Source organism: Maniola jurtina, chromosome 15 (assembly GCF_905333055.1).
Source record: "Maniola jurtina chromosome 15, ilManJurt1.1, whole genome shotgun sequence".
In the NCBI taxonomy this organism is placed as follows: domain Eukaryota; kingdom Metazoa; phylum Arthropoda; class Insecta; order Lepidoptera; family Nymphalidae; genus Maniola; species Maniola jurtina.
This window is the reverse complement of record NC_060043.1, coordinates 8,616,758-8,643,540: the sequence shown is the minus strand read 5'-3', so window position 1 is coordinate 8,643,540 and position 26,783 is coordinate 8,616,758. Positions and strand designations below refer to the sequence as shown.

At 37.6% G+C, this 26,783-nt stretch overlaps 2 protein-coding genes and 2 long non-coding RNA genes across 14 annotated transcripts; 2 read left to right on the top strand and 2 right to left on the bottom strand.

Moving 5' to 3' along the window:
* Nucleotides 1-645: 645 nt before the first annotated feature.
* On the bottom strand, nucleotides 646-3,378 carry LOC123872686 (SUMO-conjugating enzyme UBC9-A). Of its 4 annotated transcripts, none has more exons than XM_045917136.1 (5): nucleotides 3,250-3,378; nucleotides 3,099-3,167; nucleotides 2,918-3,001; nucleotides 2,519-2,781; nucleotides 646-2,033 (listed from the first exon to the last, which is right to left on the bottom strand). In XM_045917136.1, the coding sequence occupies exons 2-5, from the start codon at nucleotides 3,162-3,164 to the stop codon at nucleotides 1,967-1,969; spliced, it is 480 nt and encodes a 159-aa protein (XP_045773092.1). In that variant the 5' UTR covers nucleotides 3,165-3,167; nucleotides 3,250-3,378; the 3' UTR covers nucleotides 646-1,966. The 4 variants fall into 4 exon arrangements, with proteins under 4 accessions (XP_045773092.1, XP_045773093.1, XP_045773090.1 ...); XM_045917137.1 differs by having other exon boundaries at nucleotides 3,099-3,173; nucleotides 3,250-3,373; XM_045917134.1 differs by having other exon boundaries at nucleotides 3,099-3,173; nucleotides 3,288-3,345.
* A 614-nt stretch (nucleotides 3,379-3,992) lies between these two features.
* On the top strand, nucleotides 3,993-26,783 carry LOC123872653. 8 transcript variants are annotated; one of them, XM_045917063.1, is made up of 24 exons: nucleotides 3,993-4,173; nucleotides 8,093-8,267; nucleotides 11,587-11,695; nucleotides 12,612-12,745; nucleotides 13,313-13,507; nucleotides 14,233-14,328; nucleotides 15,554-15,664; nucleotides 16,175-16,368; nucleotides 16,929-17,076; nucleotides 19,453-19,538; nucleotides 19,922-20,067; nucleotides 20,662-20,694; nucleotides 20,775-20,933; nucleotides 21,174-21,292; nucleotides 21,400-21,456; nucleotides 21,582-21,746; nucleotides 22,194-22,331; nucleotides 22,688-22,909; nucleotides 23,143-23,232; nucleotides 24,222-24,365; nucleotides 24,550-24,678; nucleotides 24,985-25,089; nucleotides 25,335-25,491; nucleotides 26,422-26,783. In XM_045917063.1, exons 1-24 carry the CDS (start codon nucleotides 4,103-4,105, stop codon nucleotides 26,529-26,531), a joined length of 3,093 nt encoding a protein of 1,030 aa, XP_045773019.1. In that variant the 5' UTR covers nucleotides 3,993-4,102; the 3' UTR covers nucleotides 26,532-26,783. The 8 variants fall into 8 exon arrangements, with proteins under 8 accessions (XP_045773019.1, XP_045773020.1, XP_045773026.1 ...); XM_045917064.1 differs by lacking the exon at nucleotides 20,662-20,694 and having other exon boundaries at nucleotides 3,994-4,173; XM_045917070.1 differs by lacking the exon at nucleotides 8,093-8,267 and having other exon boundaries at nucleotides 3,999-4,173.
* LOC123872688 lies at nucleotides 4,755-5,948 on the top strand. Its single transcript, XR_006797509.1, has 3 exons — nucleotides 4,755-4,897; nucleotides 5,136-5,318; nucleotides 5,527-5,948. It is a non-coding gene; the product is annotated as an uncharacterized LOC123872688 (long non-coding RNA).
* On the bottom strand, nucleotides 17,972-19,282 carry LOC123872690. Its single transcript, XR_006797511.1, has 3 exons — nucleotides 18,928-19,282; nucleotides 18,691-18,810; nucleotides 17,972-18,137 (listed from the first exon to the last, which is right to left on the bottom strand). It is a non-coding gene; the product is annotated as an uncharacterized LOC123872690 (long non-coding RNA).

Sequence of the window (26,783 nt, the reverse complement as noted above, 5' to 3'; positions counted from 1 at the left end):
CATAAACTTGAACTCTACTTTCAAACCCAATTCAAACTATTGACAATAAAATATACATTAAGTTTAATTTATTTATTGTTACATAAATCTAACGTAAAAATACAAAAATAGATTAAAGTAATATTGTAGATTCTTTTGCAAGAGATGATAGCAGATGATGTCTCATGTCAGTTTACCATTTTTTTGTATTTTTTATAAGAGTGAAGGAACAAAAATTTACGAAATTAAACTAGGTACGTACTCTGAGACATGAACTCACTCCAGATGTTCAATCCATACTAATATTTTGAATGCGAAAGTGTATCTGTCTGTCTGTCCGCTACCTTTTCACGGCCCAACAGTTTAACTGATTCTGACGAAATTTGGTACAGGGTTAGCTTATATCCCGGGGACGGACATAGGCATCCTTTTTATCCCGAAAAATCAAAGAGTTCTCACGGGATTCCCAAAAACCCATCCGCTTAACCGATTTGTATGAAATTTGGTACCGAGGTAGCTTGCGTCCCTGTAATTGATTTATCCCGGAAAAACAAACAGTTCCCACGTGATCTTTAAAAACCTAAATCCACGCAGACGAAGTCGCGGGCATCCACTAGTTATTAATATTTTTTCTTAAATAAATTAAAAAATCTTACATTATAATCGATACTGCTTAATATCAGAATGACATACAGAGCTTAAAACATGTGTAAACTAAGTTTGATTTCTAATTTATTAAATTTTGTTAAATTATTTACTGAGAACAATGTTTTACAATAGTAAATACTTTAACACTACTTAAACCTAATTTCTTTTCGAACCAACTTTGAAGCAAGAGGACCTAACATTCAATTAATGTGGCAAAAGTACTTTTATTTAAGTTTTTTTTTAAATTAATGTGGCTACTAAAGGTAATATCTATAGAGCACACTCTGACTTTGCTTAAACTTAAGACAGAGTTAAAACGAGACAGATGTATATCTCTCTCATAAAACTGTCTCGTTTTAGCTCAATCTTGAGTCTGAGCAAAGGCAAAGTATACACTCTATAAAGTCCCAATACAACTACATATATATGCAAGATAATTTTATCATGAAATCCAATCTCTATTGTATCAAAAGTTATATCACAAGTGCCTACATAGCCAGTGAATCTTCTGAGCAATAATTTGTTTTCTATTACAAAACTTTGAAGCAAACAATGCAAGAACCACAATCCAATATCAGCAAGCTTAAAGATAAATCCAGCCCAGAATGTGTGGATTTTATCAATAAGCTCAATACTGTCAGCAAATAAGAATAAATAGTGTGACTGTTGTAATGATTGCATAATAGTTACGTAATTTAGGCATTAGGCACAAATGAATTTATGCTACATGTAACTTTTTGTATATAAAATGGATACTTAATGTGTTCAATATTGATTCCTTAGCAACAATATAATTTATATAAAAGTGATCTGAACAAATCTATTTAGCTAGTTATGCCTCCAAATTACAAATAGGAATATGTCGACCATGTTGTGGCATCTAAGCTAGAAAAATAATTCAATTAAGTTAATATATTTTTTAGTATAGTTTCACTGTATTTTATTATGAAATATAGAAACCAATCATTATTTATGAAGTATTTTCCATGTAAACTGTTATTTTCAAGTGACAGTTGACAGATATAGAAAATATGGCTTTCTTATTCATAGTTTGGATGCATTTATCTACCATGTTCCCAAACTTGTTGGATTTCACAGTCCTCCCTAGTTAATATTATCTTCCCTTGCTCGGAAATAAGTTGAGTGAGAGTAATGTGTGTTTGCTGAACATATTATTTGCAAAGATCTCTTGAACTGTTGAGCAGTACAGGAGTGCAGGACTAGTTTGGGGAACATAGTTGATACCTAACTTTATACAAAACCAAAACAATCCCCTGCTACCAAAGCTGGTCACTGCATTCCTGCTGGGTTAAGGAATGTTGTAGAATGCATGAGGGATTCATTCAGTTGCAGCCATAGCACGCGCCTGTGCTCTTACTCTCTTGTCATATTCTAGCCGGTTTTGGCTGAAAAATAATTCTTAGTTAAAGTAACGTCCATTTTATTATAGCAACAACGAAAAACAATTTAAAAAAAGAAGTAAACCAAATTCAAAAGCACTGAAAAAAAATTACTTTCAAACTACCTTCCTCTAAACGGACCAACAAAAATCAAAACTTATATTGCGGTTAGCTTTTGAAGTAAGTTAAAGGGGAATAAATAAAGAAAGCTTTACAATAACACTGTAAATAAGGAAAACATAGAGAGGAAACCTGGATACCTGAGGTTTCTTTTGGAATGTTAAGCATTTTATAGAAATAAATTAAAACTAGCTCTTGCCATTGCTATAGAACACTATCATGTGACTGAATTATTTGAACAGCTAGCAAAGTAAGTTATATCTATCTCTAAAACGTCAGCAATATCTTTTCAATATTTCATTAAGATCTAATCAGTAGTTTAGACATGAGTAAATCTACTATCGAATTTAATTTTTTTAATGAATACAAACCAATAGATTGTATATGCTTCAGCTTGTGCAGGATCCTTTACATTCGGCTCATTCAGGAGATCTTGGATACCGAGAAGGATTTGTTTGATGGTGATGGCCGGACGCCAGTCTTTCTCTTCATCTAGTAGTGATAAACAAACTGTTCCAGAAGGGTACACGTTGGGATGGAAGAGAGGTGGCTCAAATTTACACTTGGGAGGACTTGAGGGGTAATCGTCTTTGAAGATCATTCTTAACTTGTATAATCCACCTTCCCATGGTGTCTGTAAAAGAAACCATCAATAAATACATCTTAAGAATATACTATTTTTTAAACACTGCAAAGAAATTTTCAAAAATTTTAAACCTCACATTCAGGTGGTGGTATAGATAATTTTAGCATTTGAATAATATACTAACCCCCTTTTTACCAGGAATCGCGCATTCCCAAGTCATAAGGTTCAATGATCCATCTGGATTTTTCATAGGTCTGGCGACGAAACCCTGAAATGAAATAATAGGAATAATACTGTATAATAAACGTGATGCAAAAAAACGCTAGCAATCACGATTCCAATAAATGAATAGACGTGACACTTACAAAGGGATGGTCCTTGCGCCAAGCTTTTCTCTCCTCGGCTAAACGTGCACTTGCGATACCCGACATTGTCTGAAACTAGATTTGATTTTTGAATCAAAATAAGGAGACAGTCAAATTCAAACCCAGTAATTAAAATATTTCTATAAAACACCTGTATTACAAGGAAACAAATATGAAAAAATAATTAACAGCGCGAATTAGAGCGTCCCACGATGCGTCAGTAGTCTGTGGTCTGTGTAAATTGTAAAAATCCGTATTCAGTTCAGTCATATAGAGAGAAAAAAAAAATAGTGCCTAGTGGTGTGCGGTGTGGTGATTCGCAAAAAGTATCGATACATAAGTAGTATCGATACTTTCAATATTTAATATTTTCCTATACTTTTTTCGCAAAAGCAAAGGAACCGCCACCCATAAGCATTTGCAGTACCAAAGATCTAGCACAATGACAAAATGTACTAGGTGCCCAGGTCGTGAGCGGAAAAACTCCATAAAGGTCGTGAGATAAGGGTAAAATTGCTTGCAGTGGTGGCGCGTGTAAGTGGCCTAGTAATTTGCTAAACATCCATGCTACACGTACTAGAAACTTTAGTCTTTTCACTAGTGCCAGTTAAGAGCCTTAGTCACAGTCTTTCATGCTGTTCCACCTGCCATGTTAACTCAAAATGCTCGATAAAAAATGTAATTTTTTATGAGCGCTAGCTCGCCGACAAACTACTATGCGGTTTGGCGAGATTTAGGTTGTAAGTTCATCTGCATTACATTTATTTTTTCAAAAAATTGATACCCGCTGATCGATTTTACAAGCATCCACCTTTCTATTTTCATTTCGGAACATGCCTACCCTTATATATACTTAGTCTGTGTGCCTACCAGACTATAATACCAGATTATACTTCTGTCATTTTATGATGAAATTAAAGCAGTTTACAGTTTTGATCATATGATTTTAATGGATTTTTGTGAGAATACGTGGAATTATTCTAAGTTTATATTTATTTTTCAAAATGGTGAGGAATTGTGCTATCGAGGGTTGTAGAAAAGAGTACTACCCCGATTGCGGGTTGTCTTTTCACAGGTATTAACAATTTTCCATCCATATACTTCTTCCTTGTTCTGTCTATGGTAACTAGAAATTGAAAATGTCAAAAATGTACGGTAACCGTGACAGAGAATAATACAGCAGGTCGATCGCGTAAAAATTGTCTCAATCTCACATCCAAAAATATCCTTAAGGATCGTTATCGTTACAGTCCTTATAACCGGTACCGCGTAAGCTTTTTCAGGATTGTAGCAATCGGTCGCAATCATGTAGTAATAGGTCGCAATCACGTGACTATCGATACTTTAGTGGTGGGTCATACTTATAATCCGACTAATTTGAATATCTATGGTAACCTAGCAATCTATACGGCCATAGTAGTCTTCCAAACTTGACTACGTTGTAGCTATTGAAATAAAGTATTACGAGTCTGTGCCCCGTGCCGCGGAATATGTGAATTTGTGGTTCTTCTAGGTTCATAGAGTATTGTTTATTTACACTTTTACGTTGAGTTGACTTTGTAAATATAAAGTAATTTAAAAGTCGCAACTAAAAAGGAAACTGGCACCCTACAGGGCCGCCTCTGTGAGGCAGCTTGAGATTCTGTTAGAAGTTGCTGAAAGCAACTCAAATATTGCACTCGGTGGGCTCGGTGGAGGACCTCTCGGCCGCCAGGTAGCTCTTAATAATGGGAAGAGCTTTCCAGAAAGCTCAATTCTGTGGGGGCAGGGTGTATTAAACCTTCGTGGAGTGGAAGCGAGTAAGTATTCAAAACATATCGGCCACAAGCTCTATTGCGCTTTGTGGCAGATTTTTTAGTTTTAGCTGCATGTTGTCCGTCTAATTTTGATTCAAAGAACGTATGCTGCAATTATGATAATAATTTATAGTATAAACTGCCACTATAAGACTATGAATAATAGCAGTAGGTTCTATTCTATTGTCATATATTGTATTATAACCATTAAGAGAATAAGTATGTTTATTACTTTTTGAAGTATCGGATACTGCTTAAGAGCCCCACAAAAGGCAAGGCTGGAGACTTGCGACGAGAAGCCACTGGCACTGGAGATGAACCAAATTTCAACACTTCTTTGACCCCTATCGAAGAACTAAGTATAATTGGGAACGTGGCAGTAGAGGGAGAACCCAAAATCCAGATTCCAATAAATGAATCATAGGTATTATAGCAATTACACTTACTTTTGTTCAGTCTGAGTCTGTATATCACAGTTATTTTAAAATTCCACTGTAAGTTTTATAATTATACTGCAAGAGCTGTAAATTTTAAGTGGTTACTGTTACACAAAGGCATATTAAATTTTCAAAGAAATATTTAATAGTAGGTATTATGAATTTATGTATAAAATACTTTTATTTTATTTGTAGATTCCTGACCTGCCTACTCAACCAAGTACATCTACTGTACATCAACAATATGAGAAATCATTATTGATGAGCAGCTTAGTGACAACTATACAACAAACAGAGGAGCCTTCACAAATAGAAGCTACACATAACCGCTACATATTTCACTGGCATTAGAAGTTTCTCAGTCTGTCTATCATGTTGATACTGAGATACCAGAAGTTAGCACACCAACCAGCACACAACACCGTCAGCCTTTAAGAAGTAATAAACTTATCCAAATATATTTGAAACCTTTTCATAGCCATTGTTCACCTAACAACTAACATTTTTTTAAATTCCATTAATAACAAGATATTAAGATAAGCCTTTATTAACTGAATTGAATTACATTAATGCTATGTACATAATATATTTCAAATAAATAAATAATATTTTAGTTTGACTGGTGTTTTATTTGTTTTCCTTTTTTCTGCTAGGATCTAAAAAAAACTTATTTAGTAATACAGAGTAAATAATCCATACTTACATACTATAATATTATAAATGCGAAAGGGTCAGACTATCCGTCTGCTACCTTTTCACGACCCAAAAGTTTAACCGATTTTGACGAAATTTGGTACAGTTAGCTTATATCTGGGGGATGGATGGATTTTTGACCCGGAAAATCAAAGCGTTCCCACGGAATTCCTAAAGACCCATCCGCTTAACCGATTTGTATGAAATTTGGTACTGAGGTAGCTTGCGTCCCTATAAAATTGACACAGGCAACTTTTTATCCCGGTACAGTTCCTACGGGATATTTAAATACCCAAATCCACGCGGACCAAGTCGCAGGCATCCTCTATACAAGTTTTCTCTATTTTATCTTTTGATCTGTATAAGGGCACGCTTTTTTCTCTTGAGTTCAGCGTACATAATTGCCCTTGATGCCATAATTATAATATCTGCAAATAATTGGTATAGGCAATATTTATGTTATATACTTCAGGGCGCTAAGAATACAATGTAAATAGTTGTAAGAATAATGTAAATACAATAAATAAAATAAAATAAAATGTATTAGGTACTTCTTACACATAAACACACAAAACTTAGTTATGAAAACTAAACTACCTAAAATAGTAGATAATTATGTACTATGTTCCCACATGCTTATCACCATTATCATAAACAGAATTTATCCAGGCGCAAATTATTATTGAGTAGGTAGGTACACAAATCTTATGTAATACATACCCTATGCGGCTAATTAATCCAAAAACTACAATAGTTTGGTGTTTTACCACGTTTTTACTAAAAAATTCGCAGTTGAACTTGAATACACCAAACCTTTGGCGGCAAAGTGCAAACATACGAAAGTGTCAAAAGGTAACTTTAAATCTAAAAATTATTCTTCAATGATTTTAACATTATCTTACTTCATATAATAATCCTAATTGCTTTGTTATTTGATAAATTATTTTAAAAAAGCTTTTTAAAATATTTTAACAAAAATATGAGTAGTAAAACGACTTTGGATACCACATATGTCACCGTAAATAACACCTCATGCCTTGTATCAATGAAAGCCTAGTTTGACGTAACATTTGTCGCAGTCCTTTACGGATATCTTACTTCAAAAGTCTTACGTGGAACCAATTTTCAGTCGTGTTCATACAAAATTTTTATCGATAGTGTACTGCATCAATGTCAGAAATTTTTTAGTCCTCGACGGTCCTTTACGGACAGTCTCAATGATACGTGGAGCCAAAACCATGTTTTGACATTGATGCTGTTCTTTAATGATTGATATATGTTTTACGCGATCGACCTGCAGGGCTATATAAGGGGCATGAGACGGGCCTGCCCGCGAAATTCAAATTTAATTTAGTTTTTCACAATTTGTAAACTAACACGACAACGTTAGCTTATGGCATTTTAATTGCGACAATGGGAATATCATCCTCACAGGTTTATGTAAAAAATTTTACTTGAAAAGTTCCAGTTTAAGAAATTAGCTCTAGTATCGACTAATTTGTGAGAATAGTCTATACTCGCACTTGGCTCGTTTTGTTATTTATTCTGAAACAATTTTTTTCTGAAAAAAAAGTGTTTTAGAATAGTAAAAAAACTGTCAAGTGCGAGTCGGACTCGAATACGAAGAGTTCCGTACCATCGTACAAATATTTTAATATTTTTATGTGCAACACAGCAAGTTTAAATGACAACAACGCTATTTAGTAAATTAATTTTTTCATGAACACATTTTGATTTTTTTTTGTAATGTAACCATTAATTATGTTTTCGAATGTATTCCTTTACTTGTGCTATAAGGCCCACCTTTCTACCAAATTTCATGATTCTAGGTCAACATCAACCCTATAGGTTTTCTTGACAGACACGACGGACGGACGGGTGAACGGACAGACAGACAGAGAGAGAATAAAGTGATCCTATAAGGGTTCCGTTTTTCCTTTTGAGGTACGGAACCCTAAAGTGTTTCAGAATAATAAATTTTAACAATGACTTATCTACGATATACTTTCACAGGTTACATTGTTCCAATATGGTTCCAATACAATATTTCTTTCATTTGTTTTTTAAGATTCCCTCAAAAAGAAAACATCAGAGAAAAATGGATAAGTTGTGTTGGAGCTGATCGCAAAATTACAAAAAATTCAGTTATATGTAGTAGACATTTCAGACCTGAAGATTATGTTGCTAATAATTCACCATCACCAGCCCTTAAAGAAGGTGCAGTGCCATCGGCTTTTATTATGGTAAATAACTAAATCCATAGTTACTATTTAGTTTTAAAAAAAAAAAAAAGAATATTAGCCACGTTAAAATGACTAATATTCCCCTTTCCTCTCCAACTAAGCGTCAGGCTTGTGCTAGGAGTAGGTACGACAATAGTGCAACGGGCGGGGTTTGAACCGTCGACCTTTCGGTTTTCAGTCCACTCCTTTACCGGTTGAGCTATTGAGGCTTATTGTTTATCCAATAATAAATAGTTACTGCTAAATACTGATATACCTACGTACTACAATACTAATTATTACAAAATATAATAGACTATACCTACTAATTAAAAGGGGCCCGATTGCGGTCAAATGACAGCTACAGTGTTACGATCGTAATCACCTCTGATTGGTTGATACTCACTCACTATTAGCTACAGTACCCGGCAAGAAATATCGATCTTTAGAAAGAGATAGCGGTTTCGTACTAAGAGCGTTGTTGCTGTCGTTGAGACCGACAAAACATCACAAAGGTATGAGTGACAGAGACACACTGTACGAAGCCGAAATCTCTTTCCAAAGATCGATCTATAATCTTTCTTGCCGGCTACTGTGCAATGCATTGTTGCAACAACAGTGCTATAAATTCAGCCAATCACAGCAATGGCGATTGTCATCATGATTGATGCAGGTTTTCTGAAATCGACCAGACGCCCTTAAAGTTTAAAAGTTTAAGCTTTTGATGCCTAAATTCTAAACTAAGTTGTTTATCGAAGGTATTTAAAAAATGTAAAACTAAAAATAATGTATCAATCTCAATTTGCGCGTAACATGGACACCCTAGTCCCTAATGTCAAAGTTAGTATGCGCCACTGCCGCGGCCGTTAGGGCGCTATAAACAAATCTTTACTGATATCCTTCCTGTGTATCCTTCTGATAATGTTCTGATATCATAGGACATAGATATGTAGAATACTAATAAGATAATATTACATGAATACTACCCAATAGAACCTAAGTAACTAGGTACCCGCCCTACGTCCAAACTTTAGATTTTGGCGCCCTTCTGAACTTTAGACCAACCAAACCCAACCAAAAAACTAAAAACTAAACCAAACCAAACCAAAGCCTAAAGTCTAAAGTTGAACCAAAGTCTAAAGTAAGGTTAAATTAGATTAGAACAAATATTCATGTGCCCGGCCGCAGTCGTTTTAACATCTCCCTGGCGTTAGCCATATCGCTAAGGGAGTTGGCTAACTAACGGCTTATGCCATTTCGCTACTACAGATCTATAATTATAATAGGTCTGAAGAGAAACCTACCTTCAGCGTTAGTTAACGAATGCTATTTTTAGGGTTCCGTACCTCAAAAGTAAAAACGGAACCCCTAAAGGATCACTTTGTTGTCTGTCTGCCTTTTTGTCAGTCCATCTGACCGTCTGTCGTGTCTGTCAACAAAACCTATAGGGTACTCCGTACTTCCCGTTGACTTAGAATCATGAAATTTGGCGGGTAGGTAGGTCTTATAGCACAAGGAAAGAATTAATCCGAAAACGTGAAATTATGTGGATGTTATATCACACAAAAAAAAAAATTAAATGTGTTCACGAAAAATTTACCACTGAATATAGATGGCGCAGACCGTTATTAACATGCAGAGTTCTAGTCATAAAGGTGTTAGGTATATTATCTTGTACGATGGTATGGAACCCTTTTTGTGCGAGTCTATGTGTTTTTTGGTTAAAGGGGGGTTTCGGACTTGGGAGAAACTTCGGGTGGGCACCAAGGGCAAAGCGTTGTCGATAGGATAAGTAGGTACTTAACTACTAAGCTAGGCTAGCTTTATAATACACTAAATAAATGATGCACGACTTTGTCCGCGTTGATTTAGCTTTTTAAAATCTCGTGGGAACTCTGTGCTTTTCCGGGAAAAAAGTTACCTAGGTACCTACGTCAATTTCAGAGACGCAAGCTATAAATTTCGTATAAATCGGTTAAATGTATGGGCCTTTGAGAATCCCGTAGGAACTTTTTGATTTTTATAATAAACAGTAGCCTATCTCCGGCCCCGGGATGTAAACTAACCCCATGCTAACCCTGTACTTTTCATCAAAATAATTGTGTACTGTGGCTAACAAAAAAGCTAGCAGACAGACAGACGGACAGACTTTTGCATTTATAATATTAGTAATTAGTATGGAGTAGGGATTGATGTCTTTGTGCAGATGTTGTGCAGCGATTTATGTACCTACCTACTTTGTGGAACTAATCAGGATTTGTTTAGCTGGTTTGGGTCAACTTGGGGACAATCTGGGGACCTCTCGTTAAAGAGTATGTTCCTTTCTGAGGGCAATGTTCAAGCCATAGGTTCGAGCCTGACCTTATATCATATCTATGCCTTACATGTACAAGACATGTACCTACACTTTCAGATGAAATTCCTAGAAAATCGGAAATCGCGATCTAGGCAGCGCTTCCTAGCGCCTAAAAATCATGTTTTAAAGCATTTGTAAGTTTGTTTTTCATGGGTAAATGGGTAAATATTGCCGCCTATAAGACATCGAAATAGAGATTATGCCATTTTTTGTACTAAAATCTGATTTAACCTCATAATTGAAAAAAAATTAAGTGTCGCTTACTTGTGTCGACTTAAAAAATCTTTCGGCGAATAATGTCGACAATATGGCGTCAATAAGTCTGTTACGTTATGTCAAATTGTGTGTAACTCCAGATTGGTTCAAATGAAAGTTTATCTTTCCTGCTATTGGCTAATTTTGTGATGATTGACATAGAAAACACAGTTTGTCGGCCATTGTTAAAGGGCAGTGTCGATGTGTCGGCGACGCTTTTTTTTCCTCATAAAGATTTTGATGCTTGCCTTCAGTTGTTCCGTTTTGCGTGCGTTCTTCAGGGTTAATATTAAATAAAAAAAAATTGATTAAAAATTTGACATTGTATTGTTTTGGTAAGGTAAGTGTAAAAGTAATTCAAAAGTAAATAAAATTATGAATAAGTTCAAATACATTTTATCCGGGCAGTGTATCATAACTAGAACGATGAAAGCCAAAGCGTCATTTGATTGATATTGCAAAGTGCTTCATTTATTTGTAAATTGGAATTTGAAAAGAAAATATAATCTAAAAAGGTTACATGAACACGATATTATTAAATTTATTAAGTAATAATTTACAATAAGCTTCAAAAACCGTAAAGTTAACTATGTGAGTTCCTATTTTTATTTCATTAAAGATAGCGGCTATTGGCGGGAATTCCTCAACCTACGTGAAAAGGTTATGTAGTAATATAAAACCCTTGATCTAAAAAATTAAACAGTTTTTAAAATAACTTGTGGCTTTTAGGAGTATAAAGTAAAAATGACTACCATGGAAGAAGGAGAATCTACTACAACAGAGGATATACCTGCAGGAAATCCTGAGGAATTAACCAAAAATCCTACAGCTTTAAAAGGTATTCAATTATGCTTGATATTTTTAATCCACTATAGCTTCACCACCTTTTTAATACTTTTTTAGTAGAAAGGTAACGATAAGGGACCCACCCTGGCTTCAAAGACCCTGTTGAAGCCAGGATGGGTAGGTGGTGGGTGGGCAATGTAGATAATGATGTGTCAGAATTTTTTTTTTTTGTTATATTTCAAAAGAATAAGACATCATTTTCGATTAAAGCTCGCAGTTGGCTTGATTTCTTCTAACATCTTGAGCAATTATCTTTATGTTTCAACAAAGTAACACAAAACTAAACTAAACTATATGTATAAACCTTCCTTTTGAATCATTCTACTTTATTTCTATTCATCTATTTATATCAAGCGTGCAAAGGGATAGACGTCGACAAGCAACTTTGTATACTAGGTAGAGATAATATGCAAGATACCCCAAATTTGACCATAATAATATGTTATCTAATTTACTGTACGATTAATGATCAGTCTCTATAAATAAATGTTAATAGTTAATTAAATAACAGCTAAAACAATATTTACAGTAAAAAATAAAATTCTATGAACACAAAAAAATGTTACCTTTTGTAAATAAATATGTCAAAATGCATTAAGATTCAGCATTCCGAACCAGTGGTAAATTAAATTGATAATACATAAGCATTTGCCAAAATTTATTTGAATAAAAATATATTCTATTGTATGCAATCCCAGATTTAGTGGAATGTGATATAACAATACACGGACACACTTGCTTATTTATCTGTTTGTTCAATTCCACACATTATTGGTGAAGTAAATTCTACCCATTTGGTACACTGTGTGACATAAACTCAAGATTGAATTGAATATTTATACAGATCATCATTATAGTACTGTCTATGTGAATTTTGTGAGCTATATTTGCGACATTTATTTTTTCAGAGGCTCATGAAGAAATGGCAACACTGGATGTCCTTGTGTGTGGCCAATGTCATTCCGCATTTCACTTTATTAACGAATTCAAAGAGCATAAGGATTCTGGCAATTGTACTGGAAAATCACCTGTAAGAGATAGTGTAAGTTATCTTTTGTTGAAATAACAATGCTTTTAAAAATACAATAGAACGCTGATCATGAATAGCCCTGATCATCACCTGACATGACCATGACCTGTCATATTTGCCTGTCATAAGCTAGGCCTTGATTGCAGTAGAATGACAGCTACAATGTCACAATCGTAATCACTTAAGAGTCTGCATCCCGAGTGACGGAACATTGCACAGGTGGAATGAAAGGCATTAAACACGTAAAACCTGCCCTGTTCGACACGTTCGAACCTGTTCAGGGTGCTAGCGGGCGCGCACTTGTCCTTAGGGCACTTCCCCACGTGCCCTAAGGACAAGTACAAAGGTAGATCTGCTCCGCAATCCGCCATACGCGGTGCGCCATCACTCAGGTTGCACACTGATTGCTACTAGATTGGACAAACATTCGGAAAACTCAAAAACTTTTGATATATTTACGCATCAGTTAAAGCTGTTTAGTTAATAATAATGCCATACCAATCACAACAATTGAGATTGTAACAATGATTGATGCAGTTTTTCCGCAATCGATCTACAGGTCTTATTTTTTTGAAACAGAATGAAAGTAAGGCTCAGGTGTGGGCGTTCCTGCTGTGGAAGTGTTCGTCGGCGCGCGACGGGTCCACGTCGACGGCGGACAACAGCTGGAAGCTGTACCAGCAGTGGTGCCGCATGCCCGAGGCGCAGCGCACCGCGTGGATCACCGCTGGGACTGACGTGCAAGCTCTCTCTAAATTTGCACACGCTATGGTTGTGAGTTTGATTAATTATTAACACCCAACCCAAAAAAAAGGAGTGTTATAAGTTTGACGTGTGTATCTACGTGTTTGTATATCTTTCTATGGCATTGTAGCTCTTAAACGAATGAACCAATTTTAATTTAGTTTTTTTGTTTGAAAGGTGGCTTGATCGAGAGTGCTCTTCGTTATAATCCAAGAAAAACGTTTGAAAGTTGTAAGCTCTTTTCTAGTTTTCTTATTAGACCGGTTATTACTATCTGACCAATACAAATTAGTGTCCAGCCAATATGTACTAAAAATGTGTTGGGGGTTTTTTAAATTTTGAAAATTTTGTTTACATTTTAGAATGTGAGTCTGACTTCACCTCTAATGGCCATATCTATTGAACCTATTTTGACTTTGCTCAGATTTAAGATTCAGATAAAATAAGACTGATTTATGCCAGCTATATAAAACACTGTCTCGTTTTAACAATGTCTTAGGTCTGAGCAAAGACAAAATGCGCTCTTTAGATACGCCTGTTAGTTGCCTCTATTGAAACTATAGAAGTAGACTTACAACACTTTGGCGATAAAAATATTACCAACCAGTTTTTAGCATGATGAAGCAGTGCAGGAAAATTAATATTTGCACTAATGTGGGAATATCATGGCTGTCATAATTTTTGTAATTAATTGCATAAACTCTAAAAAAAACTTAAAAAAAAAACTCTTGTATTACTATGAAAACTTTATTCAGATGGAGCTCAAGGCTGAAGACCAACTGGTTCCAGTGCAGAATACACCGGCAGAGGGACCAACTAAAAGAAGAGGCAGGCCTCGAAAAACCAAAGGAGTTAGTTTACTTTTTTTTTTTTTAACTTTTGTTTTTTGGCGTCACCAGTGTTTTATTTAGCTAAAGAGTTTGTATATTAGAGAAAATATTATTTCATCCTCCAAAAATGTAATTGATCTTCTATTATAAATGAACACTTTTTAATAATAAACTTAATATGCATACCTAAAAAAAATCTTAAGGAAAAAGGATCAATCATTAAAAACTGGTCAAGTGCGAGTTGGACTCGCACACGAAGGGTTCCGTAACATTGTACAAAATATATGTACCTAACACTTTTATGTAGAACGCTGCAAGTTAACTTTAGTAAATCAATTTTGCGTAAACACATTTTAATTTATTTTGTGATGAACCACAAATTCACGGTTTTTAGATTTTTCCTTTACTGGTGCTGTAAGACCTACCTACCTGCCAAAAAAATTTTCAAAAGAAAAATAAAACCGACTTCAAAAACGACAAACACTAAAAAGTAAAAAATAACTTTTGTTTAGCTACACGTGTAATGTACCTAGGTATGAAGTCGAGCGAGCATATTAAAACAAAATTAGAAATCCAAGAGTGAAGCTCGCCCGACTTCATACCTAGGTACATTACACGTGTAGCTAAACAAAAGTTATTTTTTACTTTTTAGTGTTTGTCGTTTTTGAAGTCGGTTTTATTTTTCTTTTGAAAATTTTTTATTTCACAATTTTTAGTGGCCCCACTGTACTATAATATGCTGTGCCCAGTTAAAACCCTAAGCTATTACACTGATCGCGAGCAATTTGCTCCTATCCATTGAGGAGTTCTGTTCTCCATCTCCGAAGATATTCATCAGATCTTCACCAAATTTATATGGGACCACCTGCACAGTATACCCTTTCAAACAAAAAAAAAATTTTCCAAATCGGTCCAGGGGTTTTTGAGTAATCGGGGAACATACATAAAAAATATAAAAAAAAAATAAAAAAAAAAAAAAAAAAAAAAAAAATTCCGACGAATTGAGAACCTCCTCCTTTTTTGGAAGTCGGTTAAAAATTCATGATTCTAGGTCAACGGGAAGTACCCTATAGGTTTTCTTGACAAATGACAGACAACGAGGTGATCTTGTAAGGGTTCCTTTTTTCCTTTTGTGGCACAGAACCCTAAAAAGATGACCGTTTTGCAAAATTAAAATGATCATTTATATACATTCCTTTATATTACATAGGTGCATATTACAACATGAAACTAAAATGTATTGCAGGACGACTTGGAGACACAACCGTCAGGTGAAGAGAGTGATGAAGTGAAAGCCAGTCCCGGCATGAAGACCCTTGTCAACAAGTTGCCCTTGTCCACCTCGGTCACTAAAAGGGTAAGTTAAAGTAGTTAACTGGCTTGTTAACCTAGTAGTTAGCATGTTCGATTGCAGATGGTGAGGTGCAGATGATGATTGGTTTCTCTATCAAGAAATTCCATTTTCAAGATAACACTGACATTTTGCTCGCAACGGTTCGCGTGCCCTAACTCCGTTATTTGCGACCAATGACCTATGTAATAGGGAAGTAACAAACCCATAGTCCACGTCATAGTCCAGCTACTGATCGCATTTTTTTTTTTAAATCATAAAGCAATTTTATACTAACCTTAACTTATAAAAGTACTTATCTAAGATCTAAGAATCGGTGTATTAACTTATCTTAGTTTACAGTTAGTTTTCACTGAAAGACACTTTGTTCTTGTGTTCTTTAAAATGCACTAGCACTAAATTTTTCACTTTGTTTTTCTAGTGTTCTTTAAATTGCACTAACACTATAACTACACTAGCTCAAAAGGCTTAGTCCTTTTAAGTCTACGTTTTAGGTTTGTATTTTTTTTGTTGTAGGATATGTCAACGGAGTCGGTGCGAAACGCACAAGAGCGCGTGCCGCCGGAAGAGAGGATCGCGCGTCGTTCGGAGCGCGAGGGCGGCGCGGGCGCGGAGGCCGGCGAGTACGTCGTCGAGAAGATACTCGCCAAGCGCTTCAACCCGCGGCGGAAGCACTTCGAATACCTGCTCAAGTGGGAGGGATACGCACAGTAAGTATTGTGTTTTTCTCATTTATATTTCTCTCTTTTTGCAGCAGTACAGTAAATACTGCATCATTATATTGATACAGCATTGTAGATTTGTATGCTTCTTCAAAATTTTTAATGTTTCTTGTTTAATATAGTCAATTTTTTTTTCGTAATGTAAAAATTGTATCACACTTGCACACCTATACAAAATGCGTACCGGTTTGATAGTTTTTTTTTTTTCAGTTATATTTCTCTTTGCAGCAGTACACGTGGACACTTATAAAAATGCACTGCAATTGAGTGTACACTCAAATATTTTTCTACGTGTATTGTATGTAACTGAGATCGTTGGCTCCGCCTATTTAAAGATGGCCAACGATCTCAATGAGTTAGGGCACATTAGGGTCATAAAAACTTTGACATAAAAAAAAATTTTTGTATGGAAATTTTTATAATTTTATTTCGTCATTATACTTCAACATTGTATTTATCAAACCAAAGTAGCATGGGTATGTGTCGTCATTATATACTAATTACTAAACACCCTGTAAGTAAGTGAGTGTCTTATGTCATTTGAACAGTGATCAGAACACGTGGGAGCCGGTGGAGAACATGGAGACGTGCAAGCATTTGCTGGAGGCATTCGAGAAGCAGCTCGCGCGGCAGAAGGAGCTCAAGGCGTTGCGCGCGCAGCAGCAGCAACAGCAGCAGCAGCAACATCCGGTTCAGGTGCAGTTTATAAAAGGATGGCATTTAGTGGTGACTGCCGACAGTAGCGAAACCTTAACAGCTCGTTCACACAGGCTGTGTAAGCGTTGCGTAAGGGTAGACGTAGCGCGTACCATTGCGTTGTAAAGTAATGTATGGAACTGTATGAGACATGGCATACCGCTTGCGTGGCGTGAACGTTCGCGTAGACGTGATGCGTGCAGTTATGTCTACGGATTCATGCACGTCACTACGCACGTGTCACGTGTACGTGCTTGGTGTGAATCGGCCTTAAAACTGAAAAAAAAAGTTCTTTTTCAACTTCATTGTAGTATCAAAAATTATAGTTATACAATATACATAGGCATGTGATACATTATCCAACGCGCATATCATTCTTATAACTTACAGATATTAGGTACTGTTAAAAATACATTCCAAAATGACGCTATTTTTTTCAATACTGATAAAAATGTGTACTAAAATAATTGTGCTTTGATGCCAAAGCATTAAGTAACACTTTCCAAAGACTAACCTTTCTGAAAGTTGTCGGTACAGTAACTATTTCAATACGCTACCATGCGTGTATTAAAATTGAACCTTATTGTTTTGGGTTAAAGCTTATAACATTTGAGTTCTTCCCCGACCTGAACACGTCTAAAGAAGTTTTCACTAAGTGAAAAGCTACCACAGATCACTATATACAGTCTAAAGACAGATAGGACAGTGCAAAAGTTAACGGTTAGTTCCGTTGTAGCCGCATAGCGCTAGTGTCGCAAAAAGTGTTGGGACACAATCCGACCTTGTGTCGATGTCGATATCGATAGCATAGTGATGTCCCATGACAACGTTGAAACGGGGTACCTTTATAATTTTATTTTTTTTGCATATATTTAGGTGTAAAATAAAACAACTTATCAAATTCAGTTTTATATTTCTTGCTTCTTAATCTATACACTTTATATATTTACCAAAAGTCATCTTTGAGGATCCTTCTGAAAATAGCCTTTGCTTCTTGTTTTCTTTGATAAACATTTCTTTTATTCTTTTAATAAAATACCTGCACTTGGTTGTCAAATTGGCTGTAAAGGAATAATATTATTTTATTAATGAAAAATTAAATTATATAAACAAGAAATCATGTATGAAAAACTACATGGATTCTTAATGAGACGACTGATAGTTGGTACCTACATATTAAAATTGGTCTAATAATAATATAACCGATTGATTAAAAAATACAGCTATAAACTAAACTAAAACTAGAGGACTAGGAGGATTTTTAAAGATCCAGTGGGAAGTGTTTGATTTTTAGGGATAAAAAGTTGCCTATGTCAATTATTAGATGCAAGCTACCTCAGTACCAAATTTCGTCAATATAGGTTTAACTGTTGGGCTCTGAAAAGGTAGCAGACAGACAGACAGACACACTTTCGCATTTATAATATTAGTATGGAAGTATGGATAAAATCTACTGTATGGACATCAGTACAGTGTTAAAGTAGTGGTTCCGTGGAGACCATCACATCAATATTTGTATTGCATATAAGACTTTAGCCATAATTAAGGCAATGTTAGCAAAGAATAAATAAAATAGTTACTAGACACAGGACAGATAATTTTGTACTAACTCACCACTAATTATTATTATTGTACTTTGAGTGGATACTGTTGAATCTTCTGAATGTTGAATTCTGTTGATCTGAAGTTGGTTGTAAAGCATAATAAAATTGTGATCACTGAAATCATGTTCAGCTGAAAAAAGAATTTTACACAATTTATTCACATGAAATATGGTATGAAAGCACAAAGTAAAAACTATGTTAGGGAATACCTAGTGCTTAATACATCTTTAACATGAAATCAACTTACCTAATGAGCTCAGGAATTCCGTGAAGTATTTTCCTTTTCAGTAAACAAGTAGAGATAACCATGCGTACGTCGGGTTCCCATACCACCCCATACTGTCGAACTGATGTCTATCGAAGTGCTTCTGGCATACGTGTCTGTTCAACAATTGAGCCTTCGGCAAAGCACTGAGTCCTATATTTACAGGAATTAATTGGGATCACCACAATTCCCATAATTTATTAACCTTTGGAGACAACAACAATAAACAATATGGCTTCCCAGTATATATACCACAGAGCAAGGTACATACTACTCTCTAACGAGAGAATAGTATGCCACAGAGTCTATGTATATGGCCATCGACTAGAAAAAAGAATATGGCTGCAACTTGTTGCGATACTAGCGCTTTGCGGCTAAGAAAGAACTAAAGGTGTCACGGGCCTGAAAGCTACCAGACAGACCCACTTTCGAATATATTAGTGTGGATTAGTATGAATAGTATATATAGAAATACTAAGACTAAAAATATTTATGCTTTCATATTAGGTGAAACAAATCAGTACACCATTGCCACAGGTGGTCAAGCAAGTGGTAAAGAAGATTGACAGCAGTCCAGCACTCACTCCAACAGGGTAAGAAATTTTTGTTACACTACTGACTCACCGCAACCACAGTTCACGAAAGTTAGGGAACTTCTAACAGAACGTCAACGCTTCGACGTCACTGGAAGGCGTCAAATGTTAGTTTGATTTGACGCAGGTAGCCCTTAAAGTAGCCCTATTTTTCTCTGATTTTACGTCACCACAGTCAATATTCGACATAAGATGTTGGATTCAGGATCAAATCGAGAGTTCCCTCATTCTGTTCACTCTGCCGCAAATACATTTGAATGGACTTTTTAAAAACGTTATTAGTGGTGGTTCATTTTATATATAAAAAAACCGGCCAGCTACCACCGGTCGTCTACCTAAATGGATGGATGGTTGGGTATCGAATGTGTATGTGTTTATGGCAGGCGCCTGCAGCGCACGAGCAAGGCGCGCGCGCTGGACCAGGTGAAGGCGTGGTGCGGCGCGGACGACGAGCCCGCCAGCAAGAGGATCAAGCGCGAGCATTCCAGCGACGACGACTACTCTGACGCGGATTCCATTCCCTCCAAAGGTTCCCACTTCTTTTCTACTCTTCTTCTTCGTCATCGTAATACTCTTAGTGGAGCGGGCCTCACGAGCGTTCGCCACTTCTCCCTGCTGGCCGAAGGTCTGGTACACTCGTACGGCATCGCCCACAGCGGACTTTATTTGGTCGGTCGATCGTGTAGACGACCTTACTCGCCCTCAGGTTCTTCTGGTTTGGTTCTCACCAAACAATAATTAATTATTATTATAAAACTCAGGATAGGCAAAGCGCATACATTCGTATTTTAAAAAGAGAAGACTCGTGTGTATCATGCATACGCGTCGCGTCACGGAGTATAGGCTGCATAGACGCTGACAAGTGACACATTTACCTGTGGGGGAATGAGTTGGGGACATCGTGCATATTAACATTTTATTTATTTTATAAACAACTCACGCTTGGCCAAAAATATGTATCTCCTATGGTTTTGGTTTTCCACATACTATCCCAGTTAAAAAAAACGCTGCATAAACTACTTCCTATGACTAGCATAAAGCCATCTACTATAAGGTACTTAGTTAAAACTTTAATGACCTCGTTAGTAATGTACCTAATTTAATTGATATAAATATTTTTTAGCGGATAGCAAACCTGTGACTTCCGTCCCAGAAGGTAAGTAGAATTATTGTTAAACATGTGTAATAGAAATCCATAAATTAGGTACAATACACATATCGTATTTATTTATTTAGTAACCGAGAAGAAGATATTGAATGGGCAGCCCTCACCAAAATCGTCTTCAAACATTGATCCTGAGCTGGTTAAGTCATTGGGGCTGGGAGGCAAAGGAATGCCCAACATTAAAGGAGTTATCAAGGTGGACCCCAAGCACATGCCTAACCTTTCTACTGGTAAATATTATTTAATTAAAAGTTCTTAGCTTATAATATAATTTAAATAGCGAGTATGTACAACGATTACGTAAAAAAAATGTGTTAAGAAAAAATAATTAGTGTACTAAATCACACATACATGGCGCTGTCTGTCATTAACTAGCAGTGCTGCACATAAAAATGTTATCTTGTACAATGGTACACGCACATGATCGGGTTTTTTTTAGTTATCTTAACAAGTAATTATTATCTTTTTAGGTGTGTATATCATGTCCAAGAGTTCTGGTATTATGAAAATTGACTCACCCGGAAAACTGGGGCCGGGTTTGAATATAGACCAAGATGTAATCAGAAAACAGATTCTAGCAGCCAAGCAGGTACGCAAAATAAATCTCTTATCTAATCGTTTCATAATGATAAATATCAATAAATCATTTTTCATCAATAATAATATTCATATTTCATATAGGTATATTTGTTTCAGAAAAAACTTGAAGAAGCCAAGAAGCAGTCACCAATAGTTAAAACAACCCCACAACAGGTAAACAAGTAGTAATAATTAATGTCCTGAATTCTTTCTTCACACTTGGAATTGGAACAAGGTTACACAATCATTATTAAAAATACTGTGTAGAGTTGAGGTAACAAAAGTATAACTTCGTACAGGTTAGAAGATACGGTTCCAGCGGCCAGCAAGTGACGGAGAAGACTATAATAACTCCTTCGGGGCAGAAGATCATCCAGCGCACGATACAGCGCACATACGGCAACTCGCAACAGCAACAGGACGGGAAGTCGCCTGTTACTATTCTCAACAAGAAACTAGCACAGGTGAGTGGATATAGACCAAAAGATATGACTCCAGCAGGCAGCAAGGGACGCAGGAGGCCGTAATAACTCTCTCTTTATATTCTCATATTATTTACAAGAGTATATTAGCCATGCTAATCACGACTAATACTCCCCTTTCCCCTCCAATTAAGCGTAAAGCTTGTGCCAGGAGAGGGTACGACAATAGTTCAACGGGTGGGGTTTGAACCGCCGACCTTTCGGAATACAGTGCGCTCCTCAACCGTTAAGCTATCGAGGCTCTATACATTATACTGTTAACATCCACAAGACATGAGACTTATTTTAAATGTTCTCAAAAGTGTGTGATGTCTGCCAATCCGCACTTAGCCAGCGTGGTAGTCTATGGCTAAACCCATCTCACTCTGAGAGGAGATCCGTGTTCAGTATAGAGCCGGCGATGGGTTAATGACGATGATGAATGTTCAGGGAGACAGCTTGCTGCGGGGCACGCCGCCGCGCGGCGGGGGCAGCATACGCGGCCGCGGCCGAGGCTTCTCCGTGTCGACGTCCGCCGGCAACATCGTGCGCATACGAGAGAAGCAGGTCCCTGTCGAGTTCGAAAAGGTAACTGCTTTTCGATACTTTTCGATGTATGTGATATTTTTATTTTTTAAAGGCTTAAAAAAAGTTATTTATTTTTAATATTTGGTTGAACTTTATACATTATACCATTACAAATAAGAAAACAAATGAAAAACGTTGCTTGCAACTAAAACGCATTATTATTAATCTATGTATCTACTCTATTACAAGGTTGTCAAGTTTCTTACATTTTTATTATGATTAAAACAAAATACTCTGGAATCGGCCTTCTTTTTATAATGTGTAAACTGGTGAGATTCGAGGATTTATATTTTGTGGCGATATCGCAAGACTGGATCATCTGGTGCAGTATAAATCAATGACGTCGATTTGTTTAGTGGGAAGCGTCATCGGACTCGTCGGACGGCTTGGAAGATCCATTCCCGCGAGTGCTGGGTCCTCTGCCGTCGCCGAGCCCGGAGCGCGAGCTCACCCTGTGTCCACTGACGGGGCGCCGCCTCGCGCGCGCCGAGGGTGAGCCCACGCCGCCGCCCACTCCGCCGCCGCAGCCGCCCGCCACACCGCCGCCGGACACACACCACGGCACCATGCTCATGAAGGTATGTAGGGCGTTTTGAAAATAATCACCTTGGAGTTTCTTGTCGGCTCTTCTTAGTAGAAACTGCTTTTCAGACCGATAATAGTCTTGACGGATGTAGCTTAACTGAATTTTTCACCACTCTATGCAAATGCGTCTGTTCTTCTATCCTTTTTTGCAGTTGTATGCTCCATAATGACGCTGTTGGTCTGTTATTCGATTTGATTAATTAATTAATGCAATCGTTGTTGGCAGGTTGAAATGTCGCCCGGTGGTACGACGGGCATGTTGATTCAGGGAGACGGTGCACAACCCTCATTACCAGTGTTGACTGATGAAGATGGAGTAAGTTTTGATATAAATTTTATTGAACTTAAAACTCCAGTAAACTTAAAGATCCAGCATCTGGTGCTAGACCCAGCTGTAATAATCCGCAATCAGCTAAACAAAGAAACGCCACAAAAATTAATGTACATGAAAGCAAATAAATTAGTGAAATGAAATGAAACTACGTTTTGCTTTGTAAATTCCATTGCCCTTTTAACTCTGGGTAAATGCTCATCAAAATATACAACGTCATACTGCACATTTGGCGGTTAGTTAGTAGTACAAAAAGTTACAGCAGATGGCGCTGTATTACTTTAAATTGTGTTGATAAATGATGTTTTAAAATGGTATAACAAGAACTTATTATACTTTCTTAAAGAATGTTACGGCTATACTCACGTATAAAAATTTTTGGAAAGGTGCCTTTCCGGCGTCTACTTCGGCCGAGTAGATTTTAAAAATTTTACGGGGATTCTTTTGATTTTCTGGGATAAAAAGTAGTCTGTGTCACTCTCTGTCTTCAACTAAACTCATTAGGCCATTACCCATGTAAAAAACACTTCGATCCGTTGCGATGTGATTGGAGGATAAACCAACAAACAAACACACTTTCGCATTTATATTACAGGTCGAGATTTATTATTATTACTCTATTTAAGGTAATAAGGTCTAAAAAGAGAATCTCGTTGGGTAGAGGATTTGATAAAAATTTCAACTCCCTACTTATTATGGTTCATGGCATCGCCTGCAGACAAACAGACGAGTGGAGGCCAACATCCAGATGATGTCCCTATTACTAATAGGGTCCTGTTGGCACCATACTTTTAACAAAATTTTTTGATTAAATTCAAAATATTTTTATTCAATTAGACTTTTACAAGTACTTTGAATCGTCAAAAGCGTCTACTACTGATACACAGAATTCACTTCATCCTATCTGAGTGAAGTTATTCAAATACATGTCAACATTATATTACTGAGGTTTGACCGTATACTCTGCCTTCCAGACGGAGGTGAAGGTGGAAGCGAGTGCGGTGAAGCAGCTGCTGGAGAGCGGGGTGGACGTGGACGAAGGCGAGGAAGTGGGCTTGCAGCTGCACGCGGGACACCCGCCCATCATGATCCGCGGGGAGGATGGCGTGCTGTACCAGGTGAGAGATTGCAGTCTGATGTCCAGACGGAGGTGGAGGTGGAGGCGAGTGCGGTGAAGCAGTTGCTGGAGAGTGGAATGGAGTTAGCACAACAATATTTTGTTCGTAAAGTGGCGCAGTGGACCCCAGTTAATACGTACCAATTTACGTATTTTATTTTCTAACACCATTAAATGTGTTGTAGGTCGCTGGTGAAAACGAGGATGGTCAGACGCTGCTCGTAGCGGCGGAGGGAGTGGAGGGGGCGGAAGGCGTGGAGGGGGCTGATGGAGAGAACGACGGCGTTATGTACGTCACGAGAGAAGATGGACAGGTCAGTTTTGTTACTTTATTTATTATCTTTTACTAGCTTTAATCCACTAGGAGGTTATTGAGTTTAGTGGTTATATACGTTTGTCGGTTCACCAGTTTCCGCATAGTTTCTTTAATAGTACTCATTCGATTTTGATAAGTCTAGTGTTGTTGGGTTTATCTGAAATCTAAATAGTCCATGCGTGCGTCTTAATGACGTCACGATGACCTAACATGGTAGGGCATGATAAATATATGTACGTAAAGAAAAAAGTTTTATGGTGTGGATTCTGGAAATGATCTTGCAAGATGCGTATTTCTTTCGCAGACGTTACTAGTGGCGACTCAAGGCGTGGACGGCACAGTCCAGGGCGTGGAAGGTTCCAGTGAAGGGGAAGGTGTCACGTATGTCACTAGAGGAGAAGACGGACAGGTAATTATTATTGGCACTTATGAAATTTTAAAGTTATCAAAACGTATGAGTAAAAATTACAAGATGAACTGTTTTTATTGAGTGAGGTAATGAAGATCAAAGTGCGCTTCGCCGCTCGGATTTTTTGTTAGAATCGCAAATAGGACCGAGCCTTGTGTTTTAATAACTTTTCACATTAAATTTTTACCTTATTTATTCCAGCAATATTTTGGTAGAACATTTATTTTGATAAATTTTGTTCATAGGATGTGCTCACGATCGATCCGTCGCAACTGGCGCAGTTTATGCCGGGCGGCGAGGCGGCTGGGCTGCAGCAGGTGGCCGTGCAAGTAGAGGGCGAGCCCGGCGAGGACGCAACGCAGGTCATCGCGCAGCTCGTACAGGCCGACCTGCCCTCGCCAGGTACGTACCACCCCGTGTATAGGTGACCGACCCTTCCCAACTGGCGCAGCTGTTGGCGGCCGCGCTGCAGCAGGTGACTGTGCAGGTGGATGGCGAGGACGTCACGCAGGTCATCGCACAGCTCGTGCAGGCCGCCCTGCCCTTACTCGGCACGTACCGCCCCGCTTATAGGTGATCGACCCTTCCCAAATAGCGCAGCTGCTGCCGGGCGGCGCGGTGGGCGCGCTGCAGCTGGTGGCCGTGCAGGTGGAGGGTGAGCCCGGCAAGAAACGCAACGCAGGTCATCGCGCAGGCCGACCTGTACACGAGATTGATACACGAGTACCAATCCCAAGTCGCGAGGTGAAAAAGTAGACGGACTGCGCAGTCTCCGACTATACCCAATCGTGATGCGCGTCAACCCTGCGCACTGCACCTAAAATAATTACTTGCATTCCTCGTACCAAAAAGGTATGGTGACATAGTGTACGTGTGTGAGTATAGGTATTGCGGGGTAAAAAAGTAGGCAAATAGATTAGATTTATTATGACTATGGCTGGAACGCACAGTGTTGGTTCCACCAATCAGACTATTGTGTCACGTCGATTTTCAATAATTTGATCGGTGGAATTTACTGCTCGTTGGGCGCACTGTGTGACTTCATAGTAGTGATTGTGAATACGGATGTAAGGCAACCTACCCACGCACACCTACAGAGTTGAATGGAGTCGAGATGCAGTTTTGATTTGATAGCTGACAGAACTTTATTTGCTGAGACATACAATTGAAATTTGTATAATAAAAATAAAACAAAAGACACTCAAAACCCGCCGCTTTGAGCCACCGCCGGCGATGTGCTAAAGTAAATGAAGCTGTATTTATCTTATGAGAAGAGATTGTATAAATAAATATCTATTACTAGTTTCATTTATTTCATGATTTGTTATACAGGTGGTACCCGACGTGTGGTGCTGCTTCTACCGGACGGCAGTTTCACGATGACAGAGCTGGACAAAGAACAATATGAATCAATAACCGAAGCGAGTAAAGCTCAGGAGTGAATAGTGTATTGAATTATTGACTACGTGTTTTTCGAGGTGACACTATCGGGCCGTGCGTACCCGTTACACGCCACCCCACGCCACGCCGGGCCGCGTGTTACGCCTACTCAAATTGTAGTAAACTCGTGTGTCCAACCACAGAAATCGGAATATGTTAAAGGAGCGTAATATTGCCATCGCAACGCAGATGGGCAGTGACCATTGATATAGAATAGTAGATTATGTTCGTAACCTGTCATCTGACAGATGACA

Coding starts and splice junctions, on each gene's coding strand:
- LOC123872653 (XM_045917063.1), top strand. CDS start 4,103: ATGGTGAGGAATTGTGCTATCGAGGGTTGTAGAAAAGAGTACTACCCC. Junction 22,332..22,687: donor TCCCTGTCGAGTTCGAAAAG/GTAACTGCTTTT, acceptor CGATTTGTTTAG/TGGGAAGCGTCATCGGACTC. Junction 24,679..24,984: donor TCACGAGAGAAGATGGACAG/GTCAGTTTTGTT, acceptor TTTCTTTCGCAG/ACGTTACTAGTGGCGACTCA.
- LOC123872686 (XM_045917136.1), bottom strand. CDS start 3,164: ATGTCGGGTATCGCAAGTGCACGTTTAGCCGAGGAGAGAAAAGCTTGG. Junction 3,002..3,098: donor GGCGCAAGGACCATCCCTTT/GTAAGTGTCACG, acceptor ATTTCATTTCAG/GGTTTCGTCGCCAGACCTAT. Junction 2,034..2,518: donor GAAGCATATACAATCTATTG/GTTTGTATTCAT, acceptor ATTATTTTTCAG/CCAAAACCGGCTAGAATATG.